At 64.8% G+C, this 25,343-nt stretch overlaps 1 protein-coding gene across 4 annotated transcripts in view; it reads right to left on the reverse strand.

Annotated features, from left to right (window-relative positions):
• LOC111145660 (collagen type V alpha 1 chain) overlaps positions 1-25,343 on the reverse strand; it is a 142,383-nt gene that overhangs the window by 3,508 nt on the left and 113,532 nt on the right. For 3 of the 4 annotated variants that reach the window (XM_022500738.1, XM_022500734.1, XM_022500736.1), the window contains 26 exons: positions 24,819-24,908; positions 24,670-24,723; positions 23,384-23,491; positions 21,152-21,259; positions 20,266-20,319; positions 19,359-19,412; positions 19,152-19,259; positions 18,022-18,075; positions 17,825-17,932; positions 16,697-16,750; positions 16,233-16,340; positions 15,612-15,665; positions 15,271-15,324; positions 13,964-14,017; positions 13,288-13,341; positions 12,526-12,633; positions 12,353-12,406; positions 12,208-12,261; positions 11,126-11,233; positions 9,472-9,525; positions 8,672-8,707; positions 8,193-8,246; positions 7,381-7,636; positions 6,427-6,539; positions 4,320-4,388; positions 844-1,077 (listed from right to left, as the gene is read on the reverse strand). In XM_022500738.1, coding sequence (XP_022356446.1) covers positions 844-1,077; positions 4,320-4,388; positions 6,427-6,539; positions 7,381-7,636; positions 8,193-8,246; positions 8,672-8,707; positions 9,472-9,525; positions 11,126-11,233; positions 12,208-12,261; positions 12,353-12,406; positions 12,526-12,633; positions 13,288-13,341; positions 13,964-14,017; positions 15,271-15,324; positions 15,612-15,665; positions 16,233-16,340; positions 16,697-16,750; positions 17,825-17,932; positions 18,022-18,075; positions 19,152-19,259; positions 19,359-19,412; positions 20,266-20,319; positions 21,152-21,259; positions 23,384-23,491; positions 24,670-24,723; positions 24,819-24,908 — 2,256 coding nt within the window. Of the gene's footprint in view, positions 1-843; positions 1,078-4,189; positions 4,259-4,319; positions 4,389-6,426; positions 6,540-7,380; positions 7,637-8,192; positions 8,247-8,671; positions 8,708-9,471; positions 9,526-11,125; positions 11,234-12,207; positions 12,262-12,352; positions 12,407-12,525; positions 12,634-13,287; positions 13,342-13,963; positions 14,018-15,270; positions 15,325-15,611; positions 15,666-16,232; positions 16,341-16,696; positions 16,751-17,824; positions 17,933-18,021; positions 18,076-19,151; positions 19,260-19,358; positions 19,413-20,265; positions 20,320-21,151; positions 21,260-23,383; positions 23,492-24,669; positions 24,724-24,818; positions 24,909-25,343 lie in introns of all 4 variants that reach the window. The other variant, XM_022500735.1, reaches the window with a different exon arrangement.

Below are 25,343 nucleotides of genomic sequence, written 5' to 3' on the forward strand. Positions count from 1 at the left end.
AGGGATGGGCCCCGTGTGCCAGCCTGGAGGGAGGCCCTGCGAGGGGCCGGCCCTGGACACAGAGTGGGGCTGGAGCCCACATTAGCCCTGTCCCTGCGGGAGCTGGCCTGGCTACCACGACAGAACCTCTGAGTCCAGAACCGGAGGACGGACATTGAGGTGAGACAGAAAGACTCACAGACACACACACGGCAACCGCCACCCCCAGCCTCTCAAAGGCCACACGAGGGACATGCCTGAGGGTTTCAAGGGGACCGGACCCCCTGGTTCATGGCTGTGCCCTAAACACCTCCCAGGACACGAGGACGCAGCTCCGACCCCCCAGGTTGACGGCAGAGCACACCCCCCCCCCAGAGGCACAGAGCCGAGGAGCTGGCCCTCGGTGGGGACCCTGGCCTCGCTCTGGGAGGCTACAGGCCTACACAGGACGGCAAGCATCCAGGGGCCCGAGGCGTGAATGCAGCCCCGGCACTGACAGGCCGTGCGGGCTGAGCAAGCCTCCGGTCAGGCTGGTGAGTGAACGGCCCTTCCTGGCGGGCGCACGGGGCCCGGGCACAGCCCAGCACAGCCACGCTAGCTTGGAGGCAGTTGCCAGCCCTGAACCCGCAGACACCGCCCAGCACAGTGCGTGTCCTGGCTGCTCCCGGGAAGGCCCTGAGGAGAGACTCTCTAATCCAGGCCAGACAGACACAGGTCCCACGTCATAGCCAGCCGGGGCCATGGACCCGGCTCCCCGGCCTTTCCGTCCGGGCTCTGCGTTCCCAGGCCCGCACCCTCGCCTGAGGGATGAAGGCAGAGGCCCCACGGCAGCCCCCGCCCCCCGCCGCCGTGTGCGACACTCACAGCACAGCCGTCCACTAGGGCGCGAATGTAGGGGCTGTTGTCATAGGACATCTCCTCGTCGTTGGAGCCCAGGAAGCGCATGGCCTTGTCGTAGCTGCCCGTGGTGGCGTCCTGCCAGGCCACCGACTGGTAGCAGTTGTAGGTGACGTTCTGGTTGGCCGAGGCGCTGAGCAGCCGCAGGAAAGTCATCTGCACCACGCCCACGGGGTTGCCCTCGGCGTCCACGTAGGAGAGCTGGGGGGACAGGAGGGGCGGCGCTCAGCAGTGAGGGGACGGGACCTTCCTCGCAGCCCAGCCTTCACGATCTCCGTCCACGTGCTGTCTCCTCCGAAACGTGAGCCGCGCAGAGGGCACCGCCCTGGGAATGCGCCACATACCCAGTCCCCGAGGCCAGAACACACTGGCTCGCTCTCGGGGGCTCCCCGAAACGGAGCGAAGCACACTGCATTTCTTTCTGAGAACTACACAACCCACCTGTCCTCCTGCACTGGCTGGGCCCTACTTGTCCAGGGCTCAGGTCATGCACCTTCTCCAGGAAACCTGCCCGGGGCATGTGCCCTTCCCCACCCCGGCCTGGCTCACTGTGTTTTCCCTCCTGGGCTATAAGGCCCTCCTGGCCTGCAGCTCTCCCCAGACCGTGAGCACCTTGGGGGCAGAGACTTGGCCTTGAGTTCCTGTCGCCATGCCCAGAGGCCGGCTAAAGGAAGGATCTCTTGAGATTATGGTAATAGATGAAGAACATTTGGTACGTGCCCTGGCCAGGGAGCTGTGGGCAGACAGAGAGGGCAGGGGGCCTCGGGGGTAACTCAGGCCGGCCAGGGGCACGCATGGGGTGCTGGGATGTCCCGGCAGCAAGAGGGGCCTGAGCCATTTGGCCACAAGCTGGAGGGTAGGGTAACCGAGCGCCCTCCTGCAAGGACGGGGGAGCCCCAAGATGGCACGCGGGAAAGGCCGCTCCTGCCTCTCCGGGGTACAGAACCCAGAGAAAAGCAAAGCAGGTCTTCCTGGCCTGGGTGCAGGGACTCAGCGGTGTCCAGGCCAAGCGGGGGCAGCGGGGGGCACTCTGGGGACAGGACTCCCTGACAGCAAGCCCAGAGCAGGGCATTAAGAAATGACAGTCCCATTCTCAAGGGCCTTCTCTGGCGTCACCGACTCCCCACAAACAGGTCCTGAGCTCCGGGGGCGGAGGGAGGGTTCAGGGTGTCCCCAGAGGCAAGTCTCACTGTCTGCACCCTTGCAGACTCCAGCTTCCGGAACAGCCAGACACGGCCAGGACACACGGGTGCCTGCCCTCCCCCGGATGAGGCTCGGCCCCCTCCCCGCCTCCACGCTCTGCGGGCCTCCCCATGGGAGGCAGAGGGCGCCCCGCTGTTTCTGGGCGTCAGTGGAGGCCGCGCCGGACACACGAGGGCGAATCGAGGCCCATGCTGTCCGCTCGCTCATACACACATCCGCAGAACTAGCCAGCGTGGAGGCAGGGGCCCGGCCATCAACCCTGTCCCTCCCTGCCAGGGCCAGGAGGGCACCGTGCTGCCGCCCAGCACCAGCTCTGCCCGCAGTGACCGCACACTTCACGGTCGACCCTGAGGAGGAAAACCAAATACCAACCAGCAATCCGGGCCATCAGGCGCTCCTGGGAGGACACTCGACTGACTGGGGGAAGCACGCATGCATGGGGACAGGCCAGAGAGCAGCAGGGACACAGAAGGACCTGAGGCCTCCAGGGCTGGACCCCGCCCTCCTGGGGAAAGCGGCTCTGCACGTGTATTCCTGGGCTGCGGCCAGAGCGGCCCCGACCAGAGCAGAGGCCTGTTTCTTCAGGATGGGACCTGCATCTGCGTCCCGTCCACCAGGACGGTCCCAGAGAGCTAGAATATGGCAGCAGGAAAACCCAAAGGAGAAGCTGGTTTCCCCCGGGGCGTCCCTCTGCTTCCCAAGCTCGGTATCAAGTCTGAAATGGGACAGAGGTGGGAGGCGGGCTCCCCAGTTCGGTGGTGGAAAGCGGGTGTTGTATGAGGTGCGGGTTGCGGGGCCCCGAGGGATGCCCGGCTGTCTCTGTCCGGGACCCCAGCTTGCCCGACCCGCCCTCACGGGAACCAGCCCCCGGCTCGCTGGGCCCAGCCCGTGCCGAGGGGGCATCCGCGGCATCCTTCTGTGTGCGGCTGCTCTTTCCGCGAGCGCGGCAGGGGTGGAGGGAGGAGGAAGAGCAGGGGAGGAAGCAGGCGAGAGGCCCGCCATCCACACAGAGACGGGAGGAAGTCTCCACAGACGTGGCTAGGCAAGCGCGGACCTCCAGAGGGTCTGTGAGAAGCCCGAGCGGCTTAGAATCAAGGACACGGAGTGTGGGCGGTGCTGGCAGCCATGAGGGGCCTGGAGGTCGGAGAGCGAGGGGCCTCGAGAGGCGGGACAGGGCAAAGGCTGGCAGGAAGCCACCACTCTGGGAGTTCTTGGGGGCCTGGCCTCTGTGGAACCCCCTCCCGAGGAGGCCTTGGTGCCCGCACGGATGGCGGCTGGCCAGGTGGGAAGTCACGGAGCTCCCACAGCACGGCTTCTAGGTGACAAAGGACCCCTCCCAGGGCACAGAGTGGGGGACGACCAGATCTGACGACATGAAGGCAAGGAACAGAGTCAGGTGCCTGTGACACGTCCACCTCAACCTTTGGCCCTTCCACTTGCTAGAAAGAGGGCACAGGGCCCAGATCTAACCCCTGGGATGGTCAGAGCAACATGCCCGAGACAGCGGGTCAGCCTCGGGCCTGGCATGAAGGAGCACAGACCGGCTGTCTCCGGCCAGCAACAGGACACCCCTTCGCTTCCTTCAAGGGATGCCTGCGTCTTTCTGATTCTGGGACGGATTATTGAGAGCGGCTCCCCAGGAGTTACAGCGGGGGTAACCGAGGCATGTGGGTGCACCGAGAAGCCCGTGGCCAGGCGGCCATCAGGACGGCCCCCGACACGGCAGCTGCAGGGGAGTGGCCTCCGTGGCCCCCATACTGGGAAGAGCTCAGTTTAGTGGTCTGGGACCCGTGTCATCCGACCCAGCCACTAGGAACCGAGCAGGAGAGAGCCCTCCGGCTCCCCGTGTCTGGTTCCCGCTCCTGGCCACACCCTGGGCACCCGGCTCCTGTCCTAGGCCGGACTGGAAATCTGTCCCCCGGCTCCCAGGCCGGACGAGCTCTCATCGGGGGACGGCGGCGTGGGCGCCAAGGCGGAGTCTGGCTGTCACGCGCCGTGGAGCGGCTCGGCCGAGGGGCGAGAGCAGGTGCAGCGCACGGCGGCCACGAGTCCATGCAGAGCCGGGAGCCAGGCTGAGCAGCAAGCGGGCAGCGTCCTGGCGACCACTTACCAGGGACCCTCGCTTGTACTGACTATACCAGGTAGAAGGCCGCTCTTTGGGCCAGCGGGCCATTTTACTCTGTAAGACACGGAACGGACGCGTGTGAAGGGCGACTGCGGGAAGCCAGAGGTGGCCTTACCAGTTTACCGCGCTTGAATTCACTGAACCAGGAACCCGGGTTTTCTTTGGGCCAAGAAGTGATCCTGGCCTAAACACAGAGCGGGCAGCGGGGGGGGAGAGAAACAGAAGGACAGTGTTACTTCTCCTTCCGCCACGAGGAGCGCCCCCCCACCTGCAAACACGCCTTCTCCCGCCCAACCTTGCCCCCCACAGTAGAGGGGGTTCCTGCGGGGTCGGGGTGCTCGCCCTGGGCCGGACCGTGCTAAGGCCTGGGGAAGGCCGGCCACCTGCGACCCGCACGTCTGTGCACACCCGGCCTCTCGTGCGGGGCCTGCGGCTTCGGAACTATGGGCGGGGAATGCGTTCCCGGGTGCCAAAGGCACTGGGGACAGGAGGAGCCAGCGTGCAGGGACCGGCCAAGGGAAGGACCTGCGGCCACCCCCTCGTGGGGTCTCGTCTGATGTGCGTGTCCTGCGTGGCTGTGTGGTGGGCGGGGCCTCCCGAGGTCCCAGCAGGATGCTGATAGTCACCGGGACAGATGGCCTCTGCCCAGAAGGGGGGGCTCCCACTAGGGAGTCGCTGGGCACACGGCTGGCGCAGTTCCCGAGGACAGGCCTAGTGCCGATCAGGCTCAGGCGTGCTGTGGGGCCCGTGAGGGAACACATGACCCCCCTCTAGGTGGAGGGCCTGCCACGGCCTCCAGCAGCAGAAACAGGGAGCCCCTTGCCACAAAGCCAGGGAGCATGTTGGACGGGCCCACAGGCCCTCTGCTCTGCCGGGTCCTGGTCGTGCACTGGGGAGGCGGGAGCCTGACTCCCCGTTCAGTCCCCCTGGGCTCCCCTCTGAGCTGCTCGCGTGCAGGGAGGGAGAGAGGACCAGCCATCCTCCTGCGTGCGCTTCCGGGCCCACGTCTGCGCTCAGATAACACACGTCTCCTCTGGGGACCGGGGCACAGGTGCGGGCAGCCAGCAGAGGGTCCCTCCCCTCAGGGAGCTGAGCCCGAGGAAGAGCATGGAGCGGTGGGGGTCACTCGGCCCCCGACCTGCTGTCTGCCCACCGACACCACCAGCTCGGGCTCCTGGGGCGCCCACTAATCCTCCAGCAGCAAGGCCATGTGTTGGTGACAGCCGGTCATAAGAAAAGATGAGAAACGATGCCTTTTCCACCCAAATCTCCTCCCAGGGCTCTGCTAAGTGGGAGGCTCCCGAGGCCTGGGTTTTCCCTCTGAGCATCAGGCTGTGTGCTGTGGGCGTCTGGGTGACCAGGGGCTTCCGGTCGGGGAGCTCGCACAGAACACAGCGGTCCCCACATCGTGCCTGTCACGGCGGAGCCCCTGCCCCATGGCCGGGCCTTCTGTCTAGGGGTGCTGGAGCTCCCCACAGGAACAGCAAGATGTAGGGGTGAGGGAACAGCACCCCTGCAGACCACAGGAGGCCCAACTCCTCCTGCACCCGAGCCACGACCTGTCTGGACAGCCGGCCGCCTCGGGGCGTCATGGGGGTCTGCACAGGCCCCACGCAGAGGCCACTGTATCACGGTCATCCTGCAGTTGGGGACCTTGTCTGCCTCGGCTGTCCTGCACCCAAGGGGAAAGCAACCCATGTCCCCCCACCCATCCACACGTACACACACGCCGGCCCCACACATGCCCCCCCCCACATTCACTCCCATCTGCACACACACGAACTCGCCCACGGAAGGGACCGTTAGCCGCTGTTCCCCCGACTCTGCATCAGAACCTCGCTGACCAACATGCCACACAGAGCAGACTTGGGACACACGTGCTGCCCTCGGGAGAGACAGGAGGGGTGTCCAGACGTCAGCGGACCCAGAGAACAAGGCAAATGCCAGCTTCTCAATGACACATCGGGGGACTGTGGACTTGCCCCCGAGACGCCCGCACGGATTCCAGCTGGTCTGGGGGCAGACCTGCGGGGCCGTGTCAGGAAGGAGCTGAGCGCCCCACGGTTGAAATCTCCATGTGGGGCCGGCCGACCCCTCCCCGGCCACCGCGCCAGGCCACACCCACCCCATCCCACAGCTCAGGTCTCCTTCTGGGGCAGAAACTGTGGCTTTGACCCTGGCCCCCCTGAAAGGGGAAGGCAGCCGGGGAGGCAGGCACTCACCCCCTCAGACTTCTTGTCAGGGAAGACGCACGTGGCCCCTCCAGCTGTGAAGTTGCAGTAGACTTTGAAGGAATCCCTGGAGCACCCCTGGTTCGGGTCCACCCAGTACTCTCCTGGACGGCGGACAGAGATTGTGAGTGGCCGCCCGCGTGGGTGCAGAAGCAGCCGCATCCCGTCAGCCCAGCGGGGAGCGCAGTCAGCCCGGCACACGGGCCACCCGCACAGGCCTCCCCTGGGCTCGTTGGATACAGCAGCTTTCCGTGCTGCATCCAGAGCCGCGACAGACCCATCCCCGAGGGCCCAGCTGGACGATGGGGGCCACGGCTCCCTGCAGCAGTGAGCAGGGGAGGGTGGGCCGGCCGCCTTGGCGGGTCAGTGTCAGACACTCACGCCCCCCCGGGCTGCTGGAGGACGTGGAGCGTGGATGGCCCTGTGGCCAGAGGAAAGCTGCTCACACGTCCCGGGGGGCAAAGCCGGCCAAGGACGCTGAACTTCAGAGACGGGCTGCGTGTGGCTTAGGGCAGCGAGGACAGGAGTGGCTTTGGTGGGGGGCTAGTCCGGATTCCAGAGCACCGGCCCAAGCGCACCCCGACATGGACATCAGTTCCGGGTCTGACGCGGACCCTGCTGTACCCGTGGAGTGTGCAATGCCCTCTCGCTTCCTCTGAGAGGCAGGGCTTCGGCCCCCTTTCCACGGAAGGGTGACAAGAGGCTCAGGGTCACGCGTGGGACAGCAGCTAAGACCGGACCAGAACGGGGCTCTGTGCCCCCACAAAGCCTTGCCCTCCTTCCCTGGCCTCCCAGGACCCGGTCACCTCCTGCGACGCCTCCATTGGCTTCCGGGGGAGATGCCCAGGCAGCCCGCGGCACAGACGGGGACATGGAGGCGGTGACCTTCACATGGTGTAAGCCGCCCCGTACCCGCACCCCCCCGTGGGCCCTGCGGGCCCCTACCATCCGGGAAGTCGGGGTGGCATAGCTGCAGGTCCTTGCACGTGCGGGCGGGGTTCTGCTGCGTGCCCAGCGGCCGCTTCATCTGCTCGATCTCCAGCTTCAGGGAGTTGAGCGAGCCGAAGATCTCCTCCATGCCGTCCGCGTAGTCCGCGTAGTTCTCGCCCGCCCCGTCGTCCAGCAGCTGGCTAGCGTCGATGTCCCGCCGGGTCCTCGAGGCCTGGATCGGCAGCGGCTGGATGACCTCGCCGGGGGGGCCCTGCGTGTGCACAGGACCGGGTGGGTCCCGACAGGAGCCGCGCCGGGGCCGCCGGGGCCCCACGTCCCACTGCAGACGCCGTCACCCCCGCATGCTTCTCCCCCTTTCCTGCCCCTGAGCGCTGCACGCCACGCCCTGCCAACAGGCCTCCCTGCACACCCACCGCCCTCCTCCCGGCCGTGGCTGGGCTCAAAGCGACCCACCCTCCCCTGGCCCCACAGCCCAGCCTGGGGCCACACACAGTGGGGCCACACGGACGCCTGCCGGTGTGGGAGCCCCAGCCGAGGACAGAGACGGGAATTGAGAGGCTGCTGGGCCAAGCAGGGGGGACCCGTGGAGAGCATCCCACAGTCGGGCTCATCACCCATGCCCTGGGGGCCTCGTTGGGGGCTGCCCACTATCACGGGCACGCACACACCCAGTCTCTCCCTCCCTCCGGGCTCCGGACTCCCTCCACCACGTTCTAGAAAGTGAACAGCACACACAGACGCTCCCACCACGGCCTCAGCATCGGGAGAGCCCCCTCCCAAATTTCAAGTCTTCAAAGGCTACTCACCGGTGGGCCGGGGGGACCTGGGTGGCCCGCCTCACCCTTCGGGCCAGTGGGACCCTGGGAAGAAGAAAAGACCAACTGTCACCACCGAGGCCTGCTATGACTTAAACCCCCTCCGTGCTCCAGGATGTCCGCGGGGACCGGCACAGAGACCAGCGCAGAGACCACGAGGGGCAAAGTCGAACGTGCCAGGGAGAAGAATGGCAGGGACCCTGTCCCCAGTCCCAGATGGAGGAGCCTGACACCCCGAGATGGGAACTTGGGGGCACCTTCCTGCTAAAGTGGGGAGCAAGAACCCATAGGCCGCGGTCTGTCGCGACTCTGGTGGGGGACACACTCGGGATGGTCGGTGCTGGAGGAGAAGCCCGTGGGGACAGTGCCGCCACCAGTCAAGGGTGAAGAGGGCCCAGAGTGGTTCTCATCGAGGGGAACACACCCCCCACCAGGGCAGAAGGGGCCCATCTGGGGCACACACCACTTACCGAGGATCCCTTAGCACCTTTTGGCCCAGGAGGACCCTGTAGAGAGTGGGGGACAACATAAGCTCATGCTCGGGTGTCCCCCTGGCCCACTGTCCTGCTCAGGCCTGACCGGCTCTTCACCCCTAGCCGGCACCCGAATCCCCTCTCCCGGAGTCCGTGCTTGCACTAGCTTGGCGTGGGGGCAGGGCGGGTGCTCGGCCACATGGAGAGGACAGTCCTGTCCAAGCCTGATCACCCTGTTCCCACGCATCCCCCCAGCCGGGAAACCGGGTTCAGGCAGCCAGAGTCGGAGGAACAGCAGGGAGAACGTTAGACTGCGGGACTGCCTGGGACCTCGGGGACCCAGGGCTGGGCCCAGGAGGGGCAAGTGGGGGCTCACAGCCCTGTAGGATGGCTCTGGCCTGCCAGGGGCCCCAGCAGTGTGGGGGATGCCCTGCACCGGGTAGTCCCTGACCCCTCTCGTCTGGGCCAGGCAGTCCCGCTCACGCCCATGGGGACAACTTCCTCACCCTGCCCAGGGTGCCTGTGGCGCCATGTCATGTCTCCTGAAATGCCCGCCTCCCCTGCCTGAAACCAGGGCCCAGAGACCCCCCTTCCCTGCTCCTGTCGCTCAGGGCCCTGACGTGGAGGGGATGGGCAAATCCACCCTGGGGCCCACGTCCACTCGGTGGTGGGCCCAACCCGGGGCTCCCGGCCATCCTATCATCCTCCTGCCGCGCAGAGGCCCATGGCCCAGGCTCGCCTGCTTCCCTGCTCTCCCCAGAATGACACGGGACCACCCACCCCTCCCAGATACACACCGGCAAGCCGGGAGGGCCCGGGGGACCAATCGGGCCAGAAGGTCCAGTGATGCCCTGAAAAGGAGCAGAAAACACAGTCACACGTCACATGAGGGTCACAGACACACTCTCCTGCCTCGAAGCCATGGCTCTCCACGCTCCTGGTCTGTCCCCCAGCAGATGCCCTCCAATGAGGGGCCGGCTGCCGTGGAGGGGAACCGTCTCTCCTCGCGGGGCCTGGTGAGGCCCGAACATGCTCCAGGAGACTGACCACCCCCAGCTGGCTGCCCGGGCCGGGCTGGGACGCCGGCGTCTTCAGGGACGCGGGGAGGGGACTGCGTGTTGTCATCCCTGCGAACGCTCTGACTGGAAATTCAGAAGCTCCACACCCAGGAGCTGGCTTGGTCCCGCCTTGTTTCCCGTTCGCGGTGTGGGTCTCCCCGACCCCAGCGCAGGACACATGGAGTGTCCCGGGGTCCTGTCTGTGCTGCCTGCCCGCCGCTCCATACGCTTCTCCCCACTTGGAGTTCGTGGCCTCCAATCAGACCCTCGGTCCGTGCAGGCCAGGCCAGCGGGTGCGGCCGGTGCCTCGCACTGGTTTTCACACTGGGCACCACGGCCATAAGGGGGCCCAAGGCTCACTCCGCCCAGAACCCGACTCCACACGACCCCCCGCGGGGCTGAAGCGACAGCTGGGCAGAGGGAGGCCGAGAGCAGGTGCCCTCCCCTCCCCTCCGCCTTGGGGACTGGGGCAGCTCTTCGCCGTCAGAATCCAAGACAGTCTCTAGCCAGCACCTCCCACCAGGGACGCTGCAGGGACGGCTTGCGGTGAGGGCACAGGGCGGTGCTTACACTGGGGGCCGACACCCCGGACATCTTCCAAATTCTCGAGGTCACGGGGCTGCCACGCCCTGGAGGGCACTGGCGCAGGACAAGGGCGATGCCACAGGGAGAGCGCCAGCAGACGGAGCAGGGCTCCCAAGGACACCCCCCCAGGACCGTACGGGGCCCCACGTGCGTCCCACTTCACTCCCCGCCTCCCTGGCCTGCCTCACGAGACCGTCGGTCCCCTTGTGGTCAGGCGTGGCCCGACGGGGGCACCGACAAGGGCGCGCGCACCTTGAGCAGCAGGGACTTCTGTCTGGAAGGAAGCCCTCATGTGGGAGGGGCACAGACGCGGCAGACCAGCCACGTGCCCCCGCCCGCCTCCACGGCACACATCGCCCTTCCCCTGACCACAGAGTCCACGTCCAGTGGCTCACTGTGCAGGGCGGGGAGGAGGTCTCTGGCTAAGGTTTGCAGCACTGTGGTTTTCGGGGAAGTCTGGGGTCACGTCTTCACATCCAGGGTCAGGGTGTGGGCCCTGCCCCCGTGTCTGGCAAACGTGGGCCGAGCCTCGCCAGCGACCTGGGCAGCCAGCTGGGTCAGAGACCTTTGCGAGGCCGTGAGGTGAACCAGACTCCCCTCTGAGGCCCAGTGGGGCCCCACGGAGGAAGCCACGGGTGGCCAGTCCACGCTGGCGTCCCCTCCGCTGTTCGCATCCAGAGGTGATGGACATGAGGACATCCTTCCAGCTCTAACTGGCCTCAGGTCCACTGGGCACCAGGTTGTAAGCAGCTACTCACCACCCATGAGGGGCCACACTGGGTGGGGGAGGGGTTACCGTCTCACGCACCTGTTCTCCCTTAGGGCCAGAGGAGCCCTGGGGGCCGGGGAGCCCGCGGTCACCCTTCTCGCCCTGTTCACCTGGAGGTCCGATGAGTCCAATCAAGCCTGGATGACCCTGTCGATGAACAGAGGCAGGAAGGGGCGCGCGCTGGGCTGCATGTCTCCGCCAACCCCATGGGCCGGCTGGACGGGGCAGCAAGTCCCTGCCACAGGAACCACGGCGACACCAGCCCACGTCTCCCGGTGGGGGAGCACGCCTAAAGGCAGGTCAAGGGACGAGACCGCAGGAATGACACGGACAGTCTGTGGTAAACGTCGCACCTTGACAGGTGGGGAGACGTGGGTCCAGCTACAGACCAACGTGAGGACACGGTGTTTTCCCAAGTGGGTCTGTGCGTCATGTACGCGTCAACGTGTGCACCTTTTTTACAGGGCACGGAAACTCTGTGGACCTCCGCGAGAAACAGCTGCTGAGTATTATAGATACTGTAACAATTTGCTATTTTTTTTCAAAAAAATTTCCTACAGAGGCTGCCATGTGTTTGTTTTATATGAGCCTGCAGAAAGTTCTAGAAGGTGTTTCCAGCTTTCCTTACTTCAGAGGCTGAGCAATGACAGGCACCAGAGTGGACAGAGACAGACTCCTCCGTCCTTCAGGTGTGACTGTGTGGACGTGCCTTACATGAATTAGGAAACCCACGTGAGCAGAAGACATCCCCCCGACCTGAGAAGGTGTGTGGGCTTGGCCCTGCTGCGGAGCCCTGGCCCTCGCCCTGAGAGAAGCGTCCCGGGCCTCCGTGTCCAGAGTGGGCCACCGTGTCCAGAGCGGGTCACCATGTCCAGAGTGGGCGCGCTCCTCGGACCCCAGACGCCCCTCCACCGGGAGCTGCGTGCAGGCCTCCAGGGTCCCCGCCGAGGGCGGGGAGGGAGCGTCCCACGCAGCACAGGGTGGTTATGGTTCTCAGACCCCCAGGACCCGTCCCCAGCCTGTGGCAGGCACTGACCGGTTGGGTGACTGATAGTTAGAAACCCCGCGTGTCTGAGGGGCCCCGAGTCAACAGCCTCGGAGGCACCTAAGTCCTGTCTTACCTTTTCCCCTTTGGGGCCAGAATCTCCTTTGAGGCCAGGGAGTCCTGGGGGACCCTGCAGGAGGAGACGGCGGGGTCAGAGCTGTGCTCCCCAGCTCTGCCCTCCCCCACTGCTCCCCGGGAGCATGCTTGAGGTCGTCACTCACCATGGGGCCCGGGGGGCCGTCGGGGCCTGGGGAGCCTGGGAGACCTTGCTCACCCTAAAACACAAGGGTCCATCAGCATGAGCCCCACGGGCTCTGTCCCCATATCCCCCGTGTCCCTGTGCCCACACTGCACCCCTGCAGCGGCCGCCCCTCTCCAGCCCCCATCCACTCACCACAGGGCCCGGGATCCCTCGCAGGCCGTCAGGCCCAGGCTTCCCGGGGGCCCCCTGGGGGCCAATGGGGCCAGTCTTCCCAGGAGGGCCTTCCAAGCCGGCTTCCCCCTGCAGGGTGCACGGACACAGAGGGACAGAGATGCTTGAGGCTGTGGCCACCCTGGCCCAGGACCCCTGGTCCGAGGACCCCAGACGCCCCCAGACTACTGGGGCTGCTCTAGTTCTCCACATTCTGTGCAGGAGCCGCCCTGTCCCATTCTCTGTCCTCTGATTTCCTCAGCCAGCGGACTTTCCCAGTCTCCAGCGATCCTGGCCCCCATGGCCGTTCCAGGTGGCTCTGAGCTCACAGGGACAAGGCCACCATTTCCTAGGCCTGTACGATGCTGGATGGCTCCCGCCACAGCCTCCGTTCCCAACAGGACAGCTCAAGGAGGGGGCAGGGCCACGGGAGTCACAGGGAGCAGCCCCTCAAGGGCTCTGGGCACTGGGTGGTGGGCGAGGGGCTCAGCGCAGATGCCCCGTCTTCTGTTCCGACCACGGGGGCGGCCGCAGGTCAAGCACAGGGCCGAGCACTCCAGCACCTGCCTCCCTTCCCTCAGGCCTGTGCACCCAGGCCCCTCCCTGTGTGGGGTGAGAGCCTCCGGATGCCCATTTGGCTGTCCTGGGTCCACACCTCTGCACTCCCCACCCCACTCAGCCGTCACACAGGTGGGGAAGCTTCTGGAAACTCTGTGCTCATGGCTAGGCAGAGAAGCACGTTACCTTGGCTCCCTTCTCTCCCTGTCTGCCTTCAGGGCCTGCGGGACCTGGGGGGCCCTGGAACAGAGTAAAGGAACAGCGTGTGAGAAGCAGCTTGCGGAAGCCAGAGCAATGAGCTCAGTGTCTGCAGGGAAACAGGCCTGGGCTCAAGGGGCACGCGGGGAGGGCAAGGAGGGCCAGGAGGTCGGGGAGGGGGCTGCCAGGCCCCGGCCAGCCAGGACAAGGCCATCGGAATGAGTCCCAGGGACCCCGGTTCTGGGAAAGACCTCTAAGTCTATCCGGGGGGGCCTCTGGCAGCCGGCGGGGCTGGGGCCCTGTTCCCGGTCACACACCCGGGCCGGCTTCCTGCAACACTGGCCAAAGGCTCAGTATTCCCCATGCAGAGAAACGCCGTGTCCCCCGCTCGGACTTTTGAGAAAGTTCTGACCCAGGGGTGAGGCCTTTCCGGCCTCGTGGGCGCCTTTCCCCCACTCTGGGCATGACTGGGGGTGTTTGGCCTCTCCCCGAAGCAGGGGTGAGGCACCTAGCGGGTGTGAGGGCTGAAGATGTGGCCAGGCTGTGGCACACACCCACCAGGACCAGCGAGAGCGCGGGGCGGCGTGGGGAACGGGGAGGCGGGGGAGGCTCAGGAGGCTCCTGCAAGACGCTGGCGGCCCAGGACAGTCGCAGGATCACTTACCCTTTTCCCTGGAGGCCCAGAGGGTCCTGGTTCGCCAGTAGGGCCTGGAGATCCCTGGTGTCAGAGAGAGAACACAGAATTTGGGAATCAGCGTCGGTCAGAGGCATGGCGGGTGTGGGCTGGTGTGAAGCTGACACACACGGAGTCCCCAGTGTCCTCTGTCCTCGGCCAGCCCTGCGGCCGCCTCCCTCTTCCCGTGCAGCCGCTGCGAGAGGTCCCAGATGAAGTCAGGCTGTACTCGGCCTCTGCCCGGACCTCTGGGCCCGTGCTGGGGCTGCGGCAGCGTGGGGAGCCCGGCTCACATCTGTGGTGTGGCCGCATTTGATCTTAGTTTTTTTAGGAGATTTATTTATCTGAGAGAGGGAGTGGGTGGGGCACGAGCACACAAGCAAGGGCACAGGCAGAGTAAGAGAGTCCTGGAGAGATGCCCCCACAGAGCAAGGAGCCCGACGCCGGGCTTGAACTCGCGACCCTGAGTCCGCGGCCTCAGCCAAACCAGGAGTCGGACACTTAACCAACTGAGCGTCCGGGCACCCCAAGCGGCCGCATTCTAAGAGAGAACTTTCTCTGCACAGCAGTTACTCTGGATATTGGGGGGCGAGCTCCGGCCACAACTCCCTCACCCCGCACACATCCCCTTCTACAGAGCAGACCCCCGAGGCACAGGGAGGACCAGGGTCATCCCAAGTCACACGCCAGGGGGCAGGGGGTCCCGGCCTCCAAGCTGGTCTCCCCAAGCTTTCTTTGCTAGTTGCTCCTCTGATACCAGTCACACCAGGCCGGGCCCATGGGGAGGACAGGCCCAGCAGCCGTCTGCCTGGCTGGCGCAGGACGGGGGTAAGGGAAATCCGGGAGGACGCCAGGCCGTCTGTCCCCAAGGGGAGGACCACTGGGGCGGTTCCAGACCGGAGAGACCCGGCATGAAGCGAGCTTTCAGAAGCTCAGTGTCGGGTAAAGGGGTAAGGTGGAGTGTGGGCTCAGCCCCGGGGGCTGGCCGGGCAGAGCCCTTTGGAAGAGAAGCGCGGCCCAATGAGGCAGAAATAAGGCTATCCTGAAGCTCGCGGGTAGGCTTGGGGCAGTTGTGGACCCCCTGGTGACTGGTGCCGAACCCTGGTCACGGCGTCCCTAGCTCTCAACAGAGCCCGCAGGGGGCTTGCGGCCCCCATCACGGTTAGAGCTGATCCTACAAGGTAACCAGGCTTGGGTTTTTCTCAGAAATGAACAGAGCAAGCTGCAAATCCCCAAGTGCCCGCCAGCCTCCACCAGGAAGCCGGGCCGGGGTCCCCGGAGGTCGCGAGGGGACTCACTGTTTGTCCAGCTTCACCATCGTCCCCTTTGTCACCAGGGGGGCCATCTTGACCCTGTGGGGACAAAAGCAAGTTCCTTCTGCCTCCTGATGGTGCCCGAGTCGCACACCAGCGTGCACTGCATCCCCAGGCCCTCCCCGAGGCTCCAGGTCCGTCTGGGAGGTGCAGGGACAGTGAGCTCAAGCAGGACCGCGCCCCGTAAACACCACCACCAGGACGCCACCTGGGAGAGCACCGTGTCCCAAAGGGAGTTCGCAGAAGACAACCGAGAGAAAGAGCTGGGGCTGGCCGAGAGGGCAGGGCTGTGGGGGGTGGGGGGCTCGGGGGCCCGGAACACCTACCGCGGGGCCAGGCTCTCCGGGGGGACCGGGATCTCCGGGAAAACCGACAGGGCCCTGAAAGGGATGAAAACGGGCACATCCAGGCCCTCAGCGCCTGAGCCGCTGCCGCCGCATCCGCTTCCCCCGACCCCTCCTCACTCAGGCCCTGCAGCACCCTCGGTCCTGACAGCAGGAGGTCGACACCTCATCGCGGCCACAACACCCCCGGCAGGACAGGCTCAGCGTCCCAATTTCTGGGCACGAGAAGACAGGTGCCCCACCCGCACTTCTGCTCCCAGAGCTCCAGGCCAAGGCAGAGCCCAGACCTTCAGGCTTCTAGAATGTTCCACGCACAGAACCCCCCCGCCCCGGAGGCAAAGCCAGGGCAGGCCATGGGAGGGGGCGTCCCCACAGATGGCTGTTCACGCAGCATGACAGCAAGCTGCCCGGGCTCCGCGCGAGGGGCCCACAGCCCCCACCCCACGGCTCTCTTCCTCACCCGCACAGCCCTGGCTTGGCAGCTGGTGTGGAAACCTCTAGACTTAGAAACGTTACCCCAGACCGCGGCGGTCAGCAGGCCTTTCTGCAGCACCGTGAGGGTAACCCGCGCCCAGAGCCCGCCAGCACCTCGGAGCTACTCACGGGGCTGCCCTTGGGCCCGTCGTCCCCAGGGGGGCCTTTGGGTCCAGGGGGTCCAGCGGCACCAGAAGGGCCGGACTCGCCCTTCTCACCCCTTTCTCCTTTGGGTCCCTGGAGGGAAAGGCCAGCGTCAGTGTCCTCAGAGCCAGACTCCGTTTCCCGAAGCGCAGGGCTGTCCTCAGGCGCGGCCCCCATTCGCATGCTCCGTGCGTGGCCCCACGCGGGGCCCAGAGGACAGGATTACGAACAGGAACGTGCGTGCACACACGGGCGTGACCGCGCACGCAGACGCACACACGTGCTCACCACCCTCACCCCTCCAGTTTCTTACAGCTCCTCCAGGAGCCAAGCGTGAGGGGAGACGTGGCCCATCGCATGGATGGGAAAACTGAGGCCAAGTGTGAGCTTCCCACCCAGCAGAGGACCATGGTGCTGCGCCCCTCCCCCCCGCCCCCGAGTCCACTCACTGGGGGGCCCCCTTCTCCGGGCAGGCCAGGCTCTCCAGCTTCACCAGGCTCACCCTGAGGAGGAAAGAGGGCATGATTACGGTGGCCTGGAGATTAAGGGTCCCAGCTCCGAGCACTTAGCAAATCCAGCTGTCAGGCCCAAGCGGTGGGGGCCCGGGGAGAGAGCGTGGTCACTGCACTCTGACAGCCCCCGCATCAGAGGGCAGACACATCTGTGTCAGGAGAAGTGACACGGGCAGGCTGTGACGGTCATACAGAGGAGGGGACCACAGTACCCGGAGCGTCACAGACGGTGCTCCGAGTGAGCTCTGGGGGAGAATCATGAGAAGCCGGCAGAAGGGCTGGGGGACAGCACAGGCAGGAAGGCCCGGGCAGAGGCCGACAGAAAGCAGATCATGTCAGAGGGCGCAGCCGCCCGGCGGAGGCCAGAGCCCAGAAGGAAGACGCCTCCGACCAGAAGCAGGTACGCGTCACGAGTCTGTGGGCTGAGCAGGACGCCACTAGCAGGACCGGTAATGCTCGTATCGTAAAAAATGACCAGTGACGAAGGACTTCTTCCAGTTTAATAGGCTGAAGTCAGAAAGCTCTGGGGACGGTGTATGAGGAATACGAACGAATGGCAACATGTCGGTCTCCTTCCTTTTATCCCAAGGAGGTAGAGTACGTGCATTAGAAGTAATGCACACTCACGCTTGCTCGGGCCCACGTGTGCACACACAGAAGCCCGCCGTGCTCACGGAGGCATCCCGGGACCCATTCCCCAAAATCAACCAGATCGGATGAAGCCCCCGGGGCCGCGAGAGCACAGAACTAACCACAAGGGGGACAGCAAATCCCCACCCCCAGCACTTCCAGGACGTAGAAGCAGACCCATGAGAGATCCTGGAGAGGGGCGGGGCCGGCTGCTGGCTGTGTGGCTTGGGGACTGTGCACAAGGCCACGGCAAACAGGGGTCAGATCCCCCAACTCCCCCGCACAGACCTGCTAACTGTCTAAGTGCGTTTGACAGGAATGGCCCAGGCACGCCCTGTGTGTCTCCGTATCCACAGTGGACACACACACACACACCCCGGGGCTCCCGCACGCACTCGCACGTCAGACGCTGCCGCAGGAAGGGGTAGGAGTCACCTTCTCTCCCACGGCACCGGGATTGCCGATTCCACCCGGAGGCCCTTGGGGTCCGTCAGCGCCTGGAGCTCCAGAGGGGCCTCGGGGGCCGGGGGGACCTGGGGGACCCTAGGGGAAGGAGAGCCGTTGATCACAAATGAAACGCAAACTGTGGCCACAACAGAAGTGGGAGACCGGTGCACCCCGGACGCACTTACCATCTGACCCACATCCCCGGTCTCGCCCTTCTCTCCGGGAGGTCCCGGCAGACCCTGCGGCAGGAACACAGCGGGAACTCAGCAGCGGGCGCTGCGCTACCCCAGGACCCCCACAGCGTCTGCCATCTCCCCGCCCCAGCGCCGCACGGGCATCCGACGGCCTCCGCACGTGCTTCACGTATGGGCGGGTAGGACACCCCCAGGACGCCAAGTCTCAGAACTAGCCCAAGCAGATCATCCGAGAGAGCCTGGAGATCTGTGGACTGAGACCCTGCAGGGCCCCAGCAAACAGTAAAACCTGAGGAGCCGACGGCAGGGAAACGTCTGAACAAACATGTCACCAAGTATGTCGGCACGCGACGCGGGGACTAAACATCACATCTTCAAAAATAAACAAAAAGGGACACGTCCAAAGAATATTTAAGCACTCTGGACGCAACTCGAGAAAGGAGATGGGAGAAGCCGTGCACAGACCTGCTGTACGCACAGCAGGACTCTCAGATTTTCCAAAAGCCCCAGGAAGCCACACGTGTGCCTGTGGGCAGGTGAGCGCGGGCGCGAAGCTCCGGAGCTGAAACGCGCCCCAGCGCTCCCAGCCACCCTCCCTGGGTGGCCCGTGTGGAAGGCACCGTTGCCCTTCACATGTTTACGATCGGCCGACCACTCCCGGCATCTCTACAGGGAGCTCAGAGAGACGTCCCGCTAGTTAAGAGACACAAATACGGACACGTCTGCAATTATGGAAACTGGCCTTGCTTCTAACTAATGAGGAAGTCCTGGGAGGTCCCCAGAGCCTGGTCTGAGATTCCCCACTCTTCTCTTGTAGGAGGAGAGGGGAGGGCAGGGAGGGGTTGGGAGAGGGGAGGAGGGGAGGGAAGTGGAGGAGAGAGGGGAAGAGGGGGCAGGAGAGGAGAGGGAGGAGGAGAGGGAAGGGGAGGGAAAAGAGAGGAAGGGAGAGGAAGTAGAGGCAAGGGGACCGGGAGGGAGAGAGCAGGGAAGGGGATGAGAGGGGACAGAGGGGAGGGGGAGAAGAGGGAAGGGAAGAGGGGCAGGGGAGGAGAGGGGAGGGGAGAGGGAGGAGCAGAGAGCGTCTGAGGTAGACCAGCAGCCCCCGCAAACCCTGTATTTACCTGCAGCCCCACCGGCCCGGGGGGCCCAGGAAAACCTCTTGGACCTTCATCACCTTTCTGCCCAAAGAGGCCTTGCTGGCCGCGAGGGCCTGGCTCGCCGTCGGCTCCCTGCAGGAGAGAGTGGGGCGTGGGTGAGGAGAAGCTGGCTGTGCCCCGCTGGCAGGAGGGGTCGGGATGTCCGGGGGTCCCTGAAGCACAGATACTCACGGAGGGTCCTGGCTGTCCGATGGGGCCCTGCGGACCAGTGGGCCCGGGCGGACCCTGTGGGGAAAAGAGAGATACAGTTGCTTCCCAAGTCACAGCAGAGGCCGGGGGGGATCACGGTGCAAGGCCATCGGCTCAGCCCCAACGCGCGGCCACCCAGGGAAGAAGTCCAGCCCGAAGGCGCCGGCTCCCTGCCGGCTCTAGGTTCAGGCCCGAGCGTGTCGTCACGGGTGGGGCGGGGCAGGAGCGGCCCCGGAGCCTCATCTTTGCTCCACCACACACCCAGGACATGGGCCCAGAGGCGTTTTGAAAACGAGGCTGGACACTGGGCAGCTCCCCACGCAGAGCTAGGACCCGAGTGGAGTCCATGCCTGGCAGTGTGACACCGGCCCCCACACGTCCCCCACACACATTCCACGATGGCCCCCGGAACGAGTGAGAGAGGGAAGCCAGGGGCCCGGATAGCACCATCCTGGGCGTGCGCCCAGCACCCGGTGGCAGGAAGGTTCCCACGGCCAGGAAGAAGCCGGCAGCTGAGGGACGCACTGGGACTTCCGAGCACACAAGTAAAATGAAGGGGCTTGCTCAGGGGACTGCTCCTGGGGGCGCCCGCAGTCCTGAGAGTCACAGGACGGCCGTGACCCGGGCTGCGGAGCTGAACAGCGCACAGACCCCCGCCCTATTCCGTGAAGCTGAGAATGCTTCCTGCTCACCTGCTGGTCAGGGACGCCCGCGGATACGAACACGCGTGTGCATGTGTGCACCCCCCAGAGCACGCGTGCGTGCCCGCCACCCACACACGAGTTCCAGCGGGAAAGGAAGCCCAGGAGCTGCGTCCTGCTCCGGGCGGCCGACGTGGTCTTGCCCAGGACAGCGTTAACACTGACGGTGAGCGCGTGCGGCCCCGTACCTGCTCGCCCTTGTCCCCCTTGCTCCCCTTCTGTCCAGGCTCCCCGATCTCTCCCTGCGGGAAAACGAGGAAGGTCCGTTAGCCCTGAACCGTCTGCATGTTATCTGCGCCTCATAATTACTTTTCTTGGGGATTAAGATTAACGTCCTCTCCAGGGCAGCCGGAGAGCGTTCCGAGGAAGAGACGTTTCCATAAATTAGGTTGATCTCCCTTCTAACACAGTGCACGGCACGAGGCCGGGATGTCACGCAGTGCAGGAGTTCAGCGGACGGGAGGATCAGTGAGAATACTGACGTCGTCAGGTGGGCGGCCTGCACAGCATGGTGGGAGCCGGCGGCTCAGCTACTGAGCCCTGGGGTGGGTATAAACGCCTCTAGCGTCCGCTGCTCGGAGCTGTGCCCCACCCCGAGAGGCGGCGTCCCCTGCACGCAGGGGACAAGTTGGAAGTGGATCACAAATGCGGGGTTCACCGGAAGAGCTAAATCCCACCGTCCCCGCTGCACGAGGACCGAGACACCAGCTCCCGCAGGAGCCACGCGGGAGTGAGAAAGCTCGGGCGGAAGGGGGCCTGGACAACACAGGCGGAGACATTGGAAAGCAGACACCAAGTAAAACCTCACGACCGCGGCCCCACGCCCAGCGCCGACGTGCCGCATCGCGAGCAGGCAGGGAAGGTCCCAGCACACGGCAGCCCGCACACACGGAAGCGTCTCCCAGGGGCCCCCGCGTGCCCGCGGTCTCCCTACCACCGCGGAACTGTGAGCTTCTCCGAAATCACGCACCGGCACCCAGCGCCCAGGGCAGGCCGGGGTCTCTGGACAGCCAGCACCCACGGGCCGTGCTGCGTGTCATCCGTGGGCAGAAGGCCTGTCCTAGCTCTCCTTACCTTATCTCCGTCTTCTCCCGGGGGGCCCACGGGGCCAGCTGGACCGGGGAGCCCCACGGGACCCTGGAGGCCGTCTCGGCCAGCTGGGCCTTGGGGCCCTTTCTCGCCCTACAGAGGAGAGAAGATCCCTGGTCCAACAGAGCTCCATCGTGGGAATGTCCCGCCACTGCTCATCGCCCCGAAGAGGAGGGGCCCACGGGCAGGGAGCTGACAGTTTGGGGCAGTGACCCTTGTCATGGTCCCCATGGATTTTAGCCCTGCTATGCAGAGGGCGACTCTGAGCTGAGCCCAGCCCCATGCCACCTGCTTCTCGGGCACCGCTGCCTTTCGTCTGTGCCCTTCTTAGAAAGAACGCTTCTTCTAGAAATGGGGAAACTGAGGCACAGCGGGCAAGCAGTGGGGCCGGGAGCCAGCCCAGCCAGCAAGATTCCTGAGCCTGCGGGTGGGACCATCTGTGCTAGTGGCCGGGAGGGCCTGAGCTCTGGCCTCCAGCCATGTTCCCACCCTTCCAAACGCCCCGTGCCAAATAGGCGTACACACGCCCGTCTCTCTTTTCTTGTAATTCTACTGGTTCATTTCCCTCATAGCTGCCCATGGGAATCTCGAAAGTCCTAAGGCCCAGCTTTGCTCATATTTCCCAGGGTCAGAATCACTCTGTGACTGCAGAACGAGGTTGGGGTACATGCTGGGGAGGGGACGCAGGAGAGAACATGAGCACTCGGTCTCGGGACCTAAACACAGCCAGCGTCTGTCCGGACATCACTGCTCCGTCCCATCCCTTCCTGCCACACTAGTCACTCCTGGGCCCTCAATTTCATTCCTGTTGAGATAAATTTCCACCCTAATGAAGCCAGAATATGCCCAGGCTGGCTCTGGCTTGCCTGGAACCTTCCCGCCTGACGTTACTGGTCAGGTCGGCTGTGCTCGGAGACAACTGGCCTTGTCCTCTCTCCGGAGCTATTTGGGGAGAATGACCAGCTTTCAGCTGGAGAAGGCCACTCTGAGAGGTTTCCGCTCGAGTGTTTACTCTCCCGAAGCAACAGACCTAACTGTTTCCCACCAGTCTGTGCGCTCTGTGCACACTGAATGCCCCAGCGAAGGCGGGTTCCTAGCACGGGTTTCTGCTGGATGGTTGTCCGTGGCCTCAGCGGAAATGATTAGCTGCCATCAGAATCGCCAAGACCAGACTGGATGGGTTCTGGGGGGCGGCGCAGACGCTCCAGCCTGGTTTCAATGGGGAGCTCCTGCCTACAGAAGGCACCTGGGCCCTTCCCGCCCACGGACCACGGAGCGCAGGACGCAGGAGGAAGACTCTGTCTCTCCCACAGGAGTCCATCAGCGCGGGCATCTGTGTGCACATTTGCCCTCTCCCCCTGGAACGCCGCTCATGCTGACGTCTGACTGCAGACCGGAAGCTGGAGTGAAATTTGTCTCCACGGCCATTGGAACATGAGGCAGGGGGTAGTTTGCAAAACCCGTGGGGGACCCAGACGCGGTCAGAGCAGGAGCCTGCCAGGGCAGTAACAGGCGTTTTGTGGTTGTTCGGGGGAAGCCCTCAGTGGAGGGCAGCCGTTGGCTTCCCAAGAGCAGTCCAGACAAGATGGACCCGTTAATGTCTTGCAGGGAAACCAAGGTTGGGGTGGGAGGACTCACAATGCCTCCACACTCGGCTGGGCAGGCACACACGTGGTCACTGAGAGGTCGGCTGGCGGGGGTCCAGGAAGAAACTTCCTCCCAACCCATCTTTTCTCCATTCCTGTCCCCAGACCAGCAGAGGGGACTCCCATCCCCAACACCCACCCTTCTCACACAAAGACCAGCCTGGCTCAGGCCGGCCAGAGGGGGCTGTGCACACAGCAGGCAGCTAGGACTCGTCCGCACATGGGGCTCAGAGGCTAGACCGAGGCCAAGGCCACACTGGGACACACGCTGTCCCCAGCCCTTCCCTCTCTCTGCACGTGCCTGGACACAGATGCACAGGTGCGACAGGCTAGGCCTTGGCCAAAATGCTCCCCAGGACCCCTCTGGCTCGGGTCACTCCCTGATAAAACCCTGGGAACCCAGCCTTGGAGCTCAGTCAGGATGCTGGGAACGTACAGACTTTCCTGGGGGGACAAGCATGGGCTCCATCTACCTCCCACATCCTACAAGCCCCTGGGGCACCCACGCTAGTGGCAGGGACAGACGAGGCGGGGGTGCGGAGGGCCCCTACACCCCCGAGGCAGTACTCACAGGAGCTCCTTTCTCCCCCGCCGGCCCTGGAGGTCCTTGGGGCCCGGGTCTCCCCGGGATTCCGATGGGTCCAGCAGCACCGGCTGGGCCTCTCTCCCCCGGAGACCCCTGGGGTGGGCGAGAAAATGGTTCATTTCCAAGACTCTCAAAGTACATGAATACAGTTTTCTACTCCGCTCACCCTCACTCCAGATCCCTCAGCAGCTCCCAGGGCCCTGGGCAGCACGGACGACTCAGACCAGCTCTGGGTTTCTCTTAGCTCCTCCCTTCCGACGATCCCAAGCTCAAGCCTTCCTCCTCCTCCTCCTCAGCTGCTCCCCTGGGGTGATCTCCTCGCCTGGGCGCCACTCTGGGGCCCGCCTGCCCACAAAGGGCTCCCTCTCCGCCCTGCTACCCCACATTCTACAGGTGAGCCTCAAGACCTGGGAGCACCACCGATGGGCGGGAACCAGGCCTACCTCGAGGGTCAGTACTGGCCTTTATCAGAAAGAAAGGCCTGGCTTCCCAGCTGCCGACTCTCTAAAACGGTCCATGACGCAGTTGGGAAAAAGTGGGGTTATTCTGTGGTCTGTGTCCAGACCCAGACGGGGTCCCGGGCAGCTCCCGCAACCCCCCCCGATCTGTGCATCAGAGCACGGGCTGTGAGATAGGCCCCATCTGAGGAGCGGGGGGAGTCACATGTCCATCGAGCGGCAGCCCAAGCATCTGTGGGCAGGGTGGTCACAGCCCCACATGGCTCCCGTGTCCCCAGACCACAGAGGCAGCTCTGGGGACACCGTATCTTCAGAGGTCTCATAGCTGGCTCTGAATGCTGGAGGGACCATTCAGGTGACAGCCGGCACTCGTAGGAGTCCCCAGGGCCCTCAGCTCTGGGGACAGTCTGTACCTGTGCTGGCTGGCCTCAGTGTGGGCAGCCCAGGGCATGTGGGCCGTCCAGCCCTCAAATCCAAGTCCGGGGTGGAGAGATCTGTGCCCTGCCACAGCCCCTGGCCCAGACCTACACTAAGCGTGCCTGTATGCTCCTCACTCCCCCAAAAGCGTGATGGGACCTCGTGGCCCAGCCTTCCCTCCGCCCACTTCTCCACCTGCCCTCACCATGCACCCCTGGCTTGCTGTCCCCCTGGGCCAGCCTGCGGCCCACCATTCCCCTCCTCCCACGGACTTCTCAGGACCCACAGCGGGCCAGGGCAGATCTGCATGCTCTGTCAGGCCGCCCTGTCCTACGGGCAGACTAGGTCTTGAGGCAGAGGATGGAAGAAAACGTCGGTGCTGGCCACAGTACTCACCGCGGGGCCGGGCGGGCCAGGTGGGCCTTCACTGCCTTTCAGTCCAAGTGCGCCCTGCAGAGCAACGAGAGTGGGGTCGGGGCATTGTGGGGACAGGCCCCCGGGCTGGGCGGTGTCCAGCTCCATCCCCCGCCGGGCCACTCACTCACCACTGGGCCAGGAAGCCCTCGATCCCCAGGGAAGCCGCGTAACCCAGGAGGGCCGTCTTTCCCAGGGAGGCCGGCAGGACCTGGGTCACCCTGAAACCGGAGCCATCGATGAATCTCTGAGCAACGTCCGAGAGCAGAGGGGAGGGGGGCAGGGGCGGGGTGGGCTTCCTCCCCAGGCTCAACCTGGGCTCAGGCAGGGTTTGATTTGTTCCAAAGAGCTTCCAGAACTTTCTCTCTTCCAGAACTAACATGGGAGCAGAGGGGTCTCCGGCCAGCATGCCCATGGCCTCCTTTCCAAACTTGGAGGGCCCCCTTGGAGACTGGGATATACACCTGCCATGACCATGTGTGTCGTGTCATGTTGGGGACACACGTGCATCCCAGCTCGCACACGTGTGCACCCACAGAGGCGTGCAGGTTTTACCCAACCGGTGAGGTTTTACGCTGCCTCGTGGTTTTGGGGTTTAGTCTTGCATGTGGGCTCATCAAAACGGCTGGCTTTGCTGTGTCCCTCCCTGGAACGTG

This window comes from Enhydra lutris, unplaced genomic scaffold (genome assembly GCF_002288905.1).
Source record: "Enhydra lutris kenyoni isolate GAN:26980312 unplaced genomic scaffold, ASM228890v2 scaffoldscaffold13, whole genome shotgun sequence".
NCBI lineage: Eukaryota > Metazoa > Chordata > Mammalia > Carnivora > Mustelidae > Enhydra > Enhydra lutris.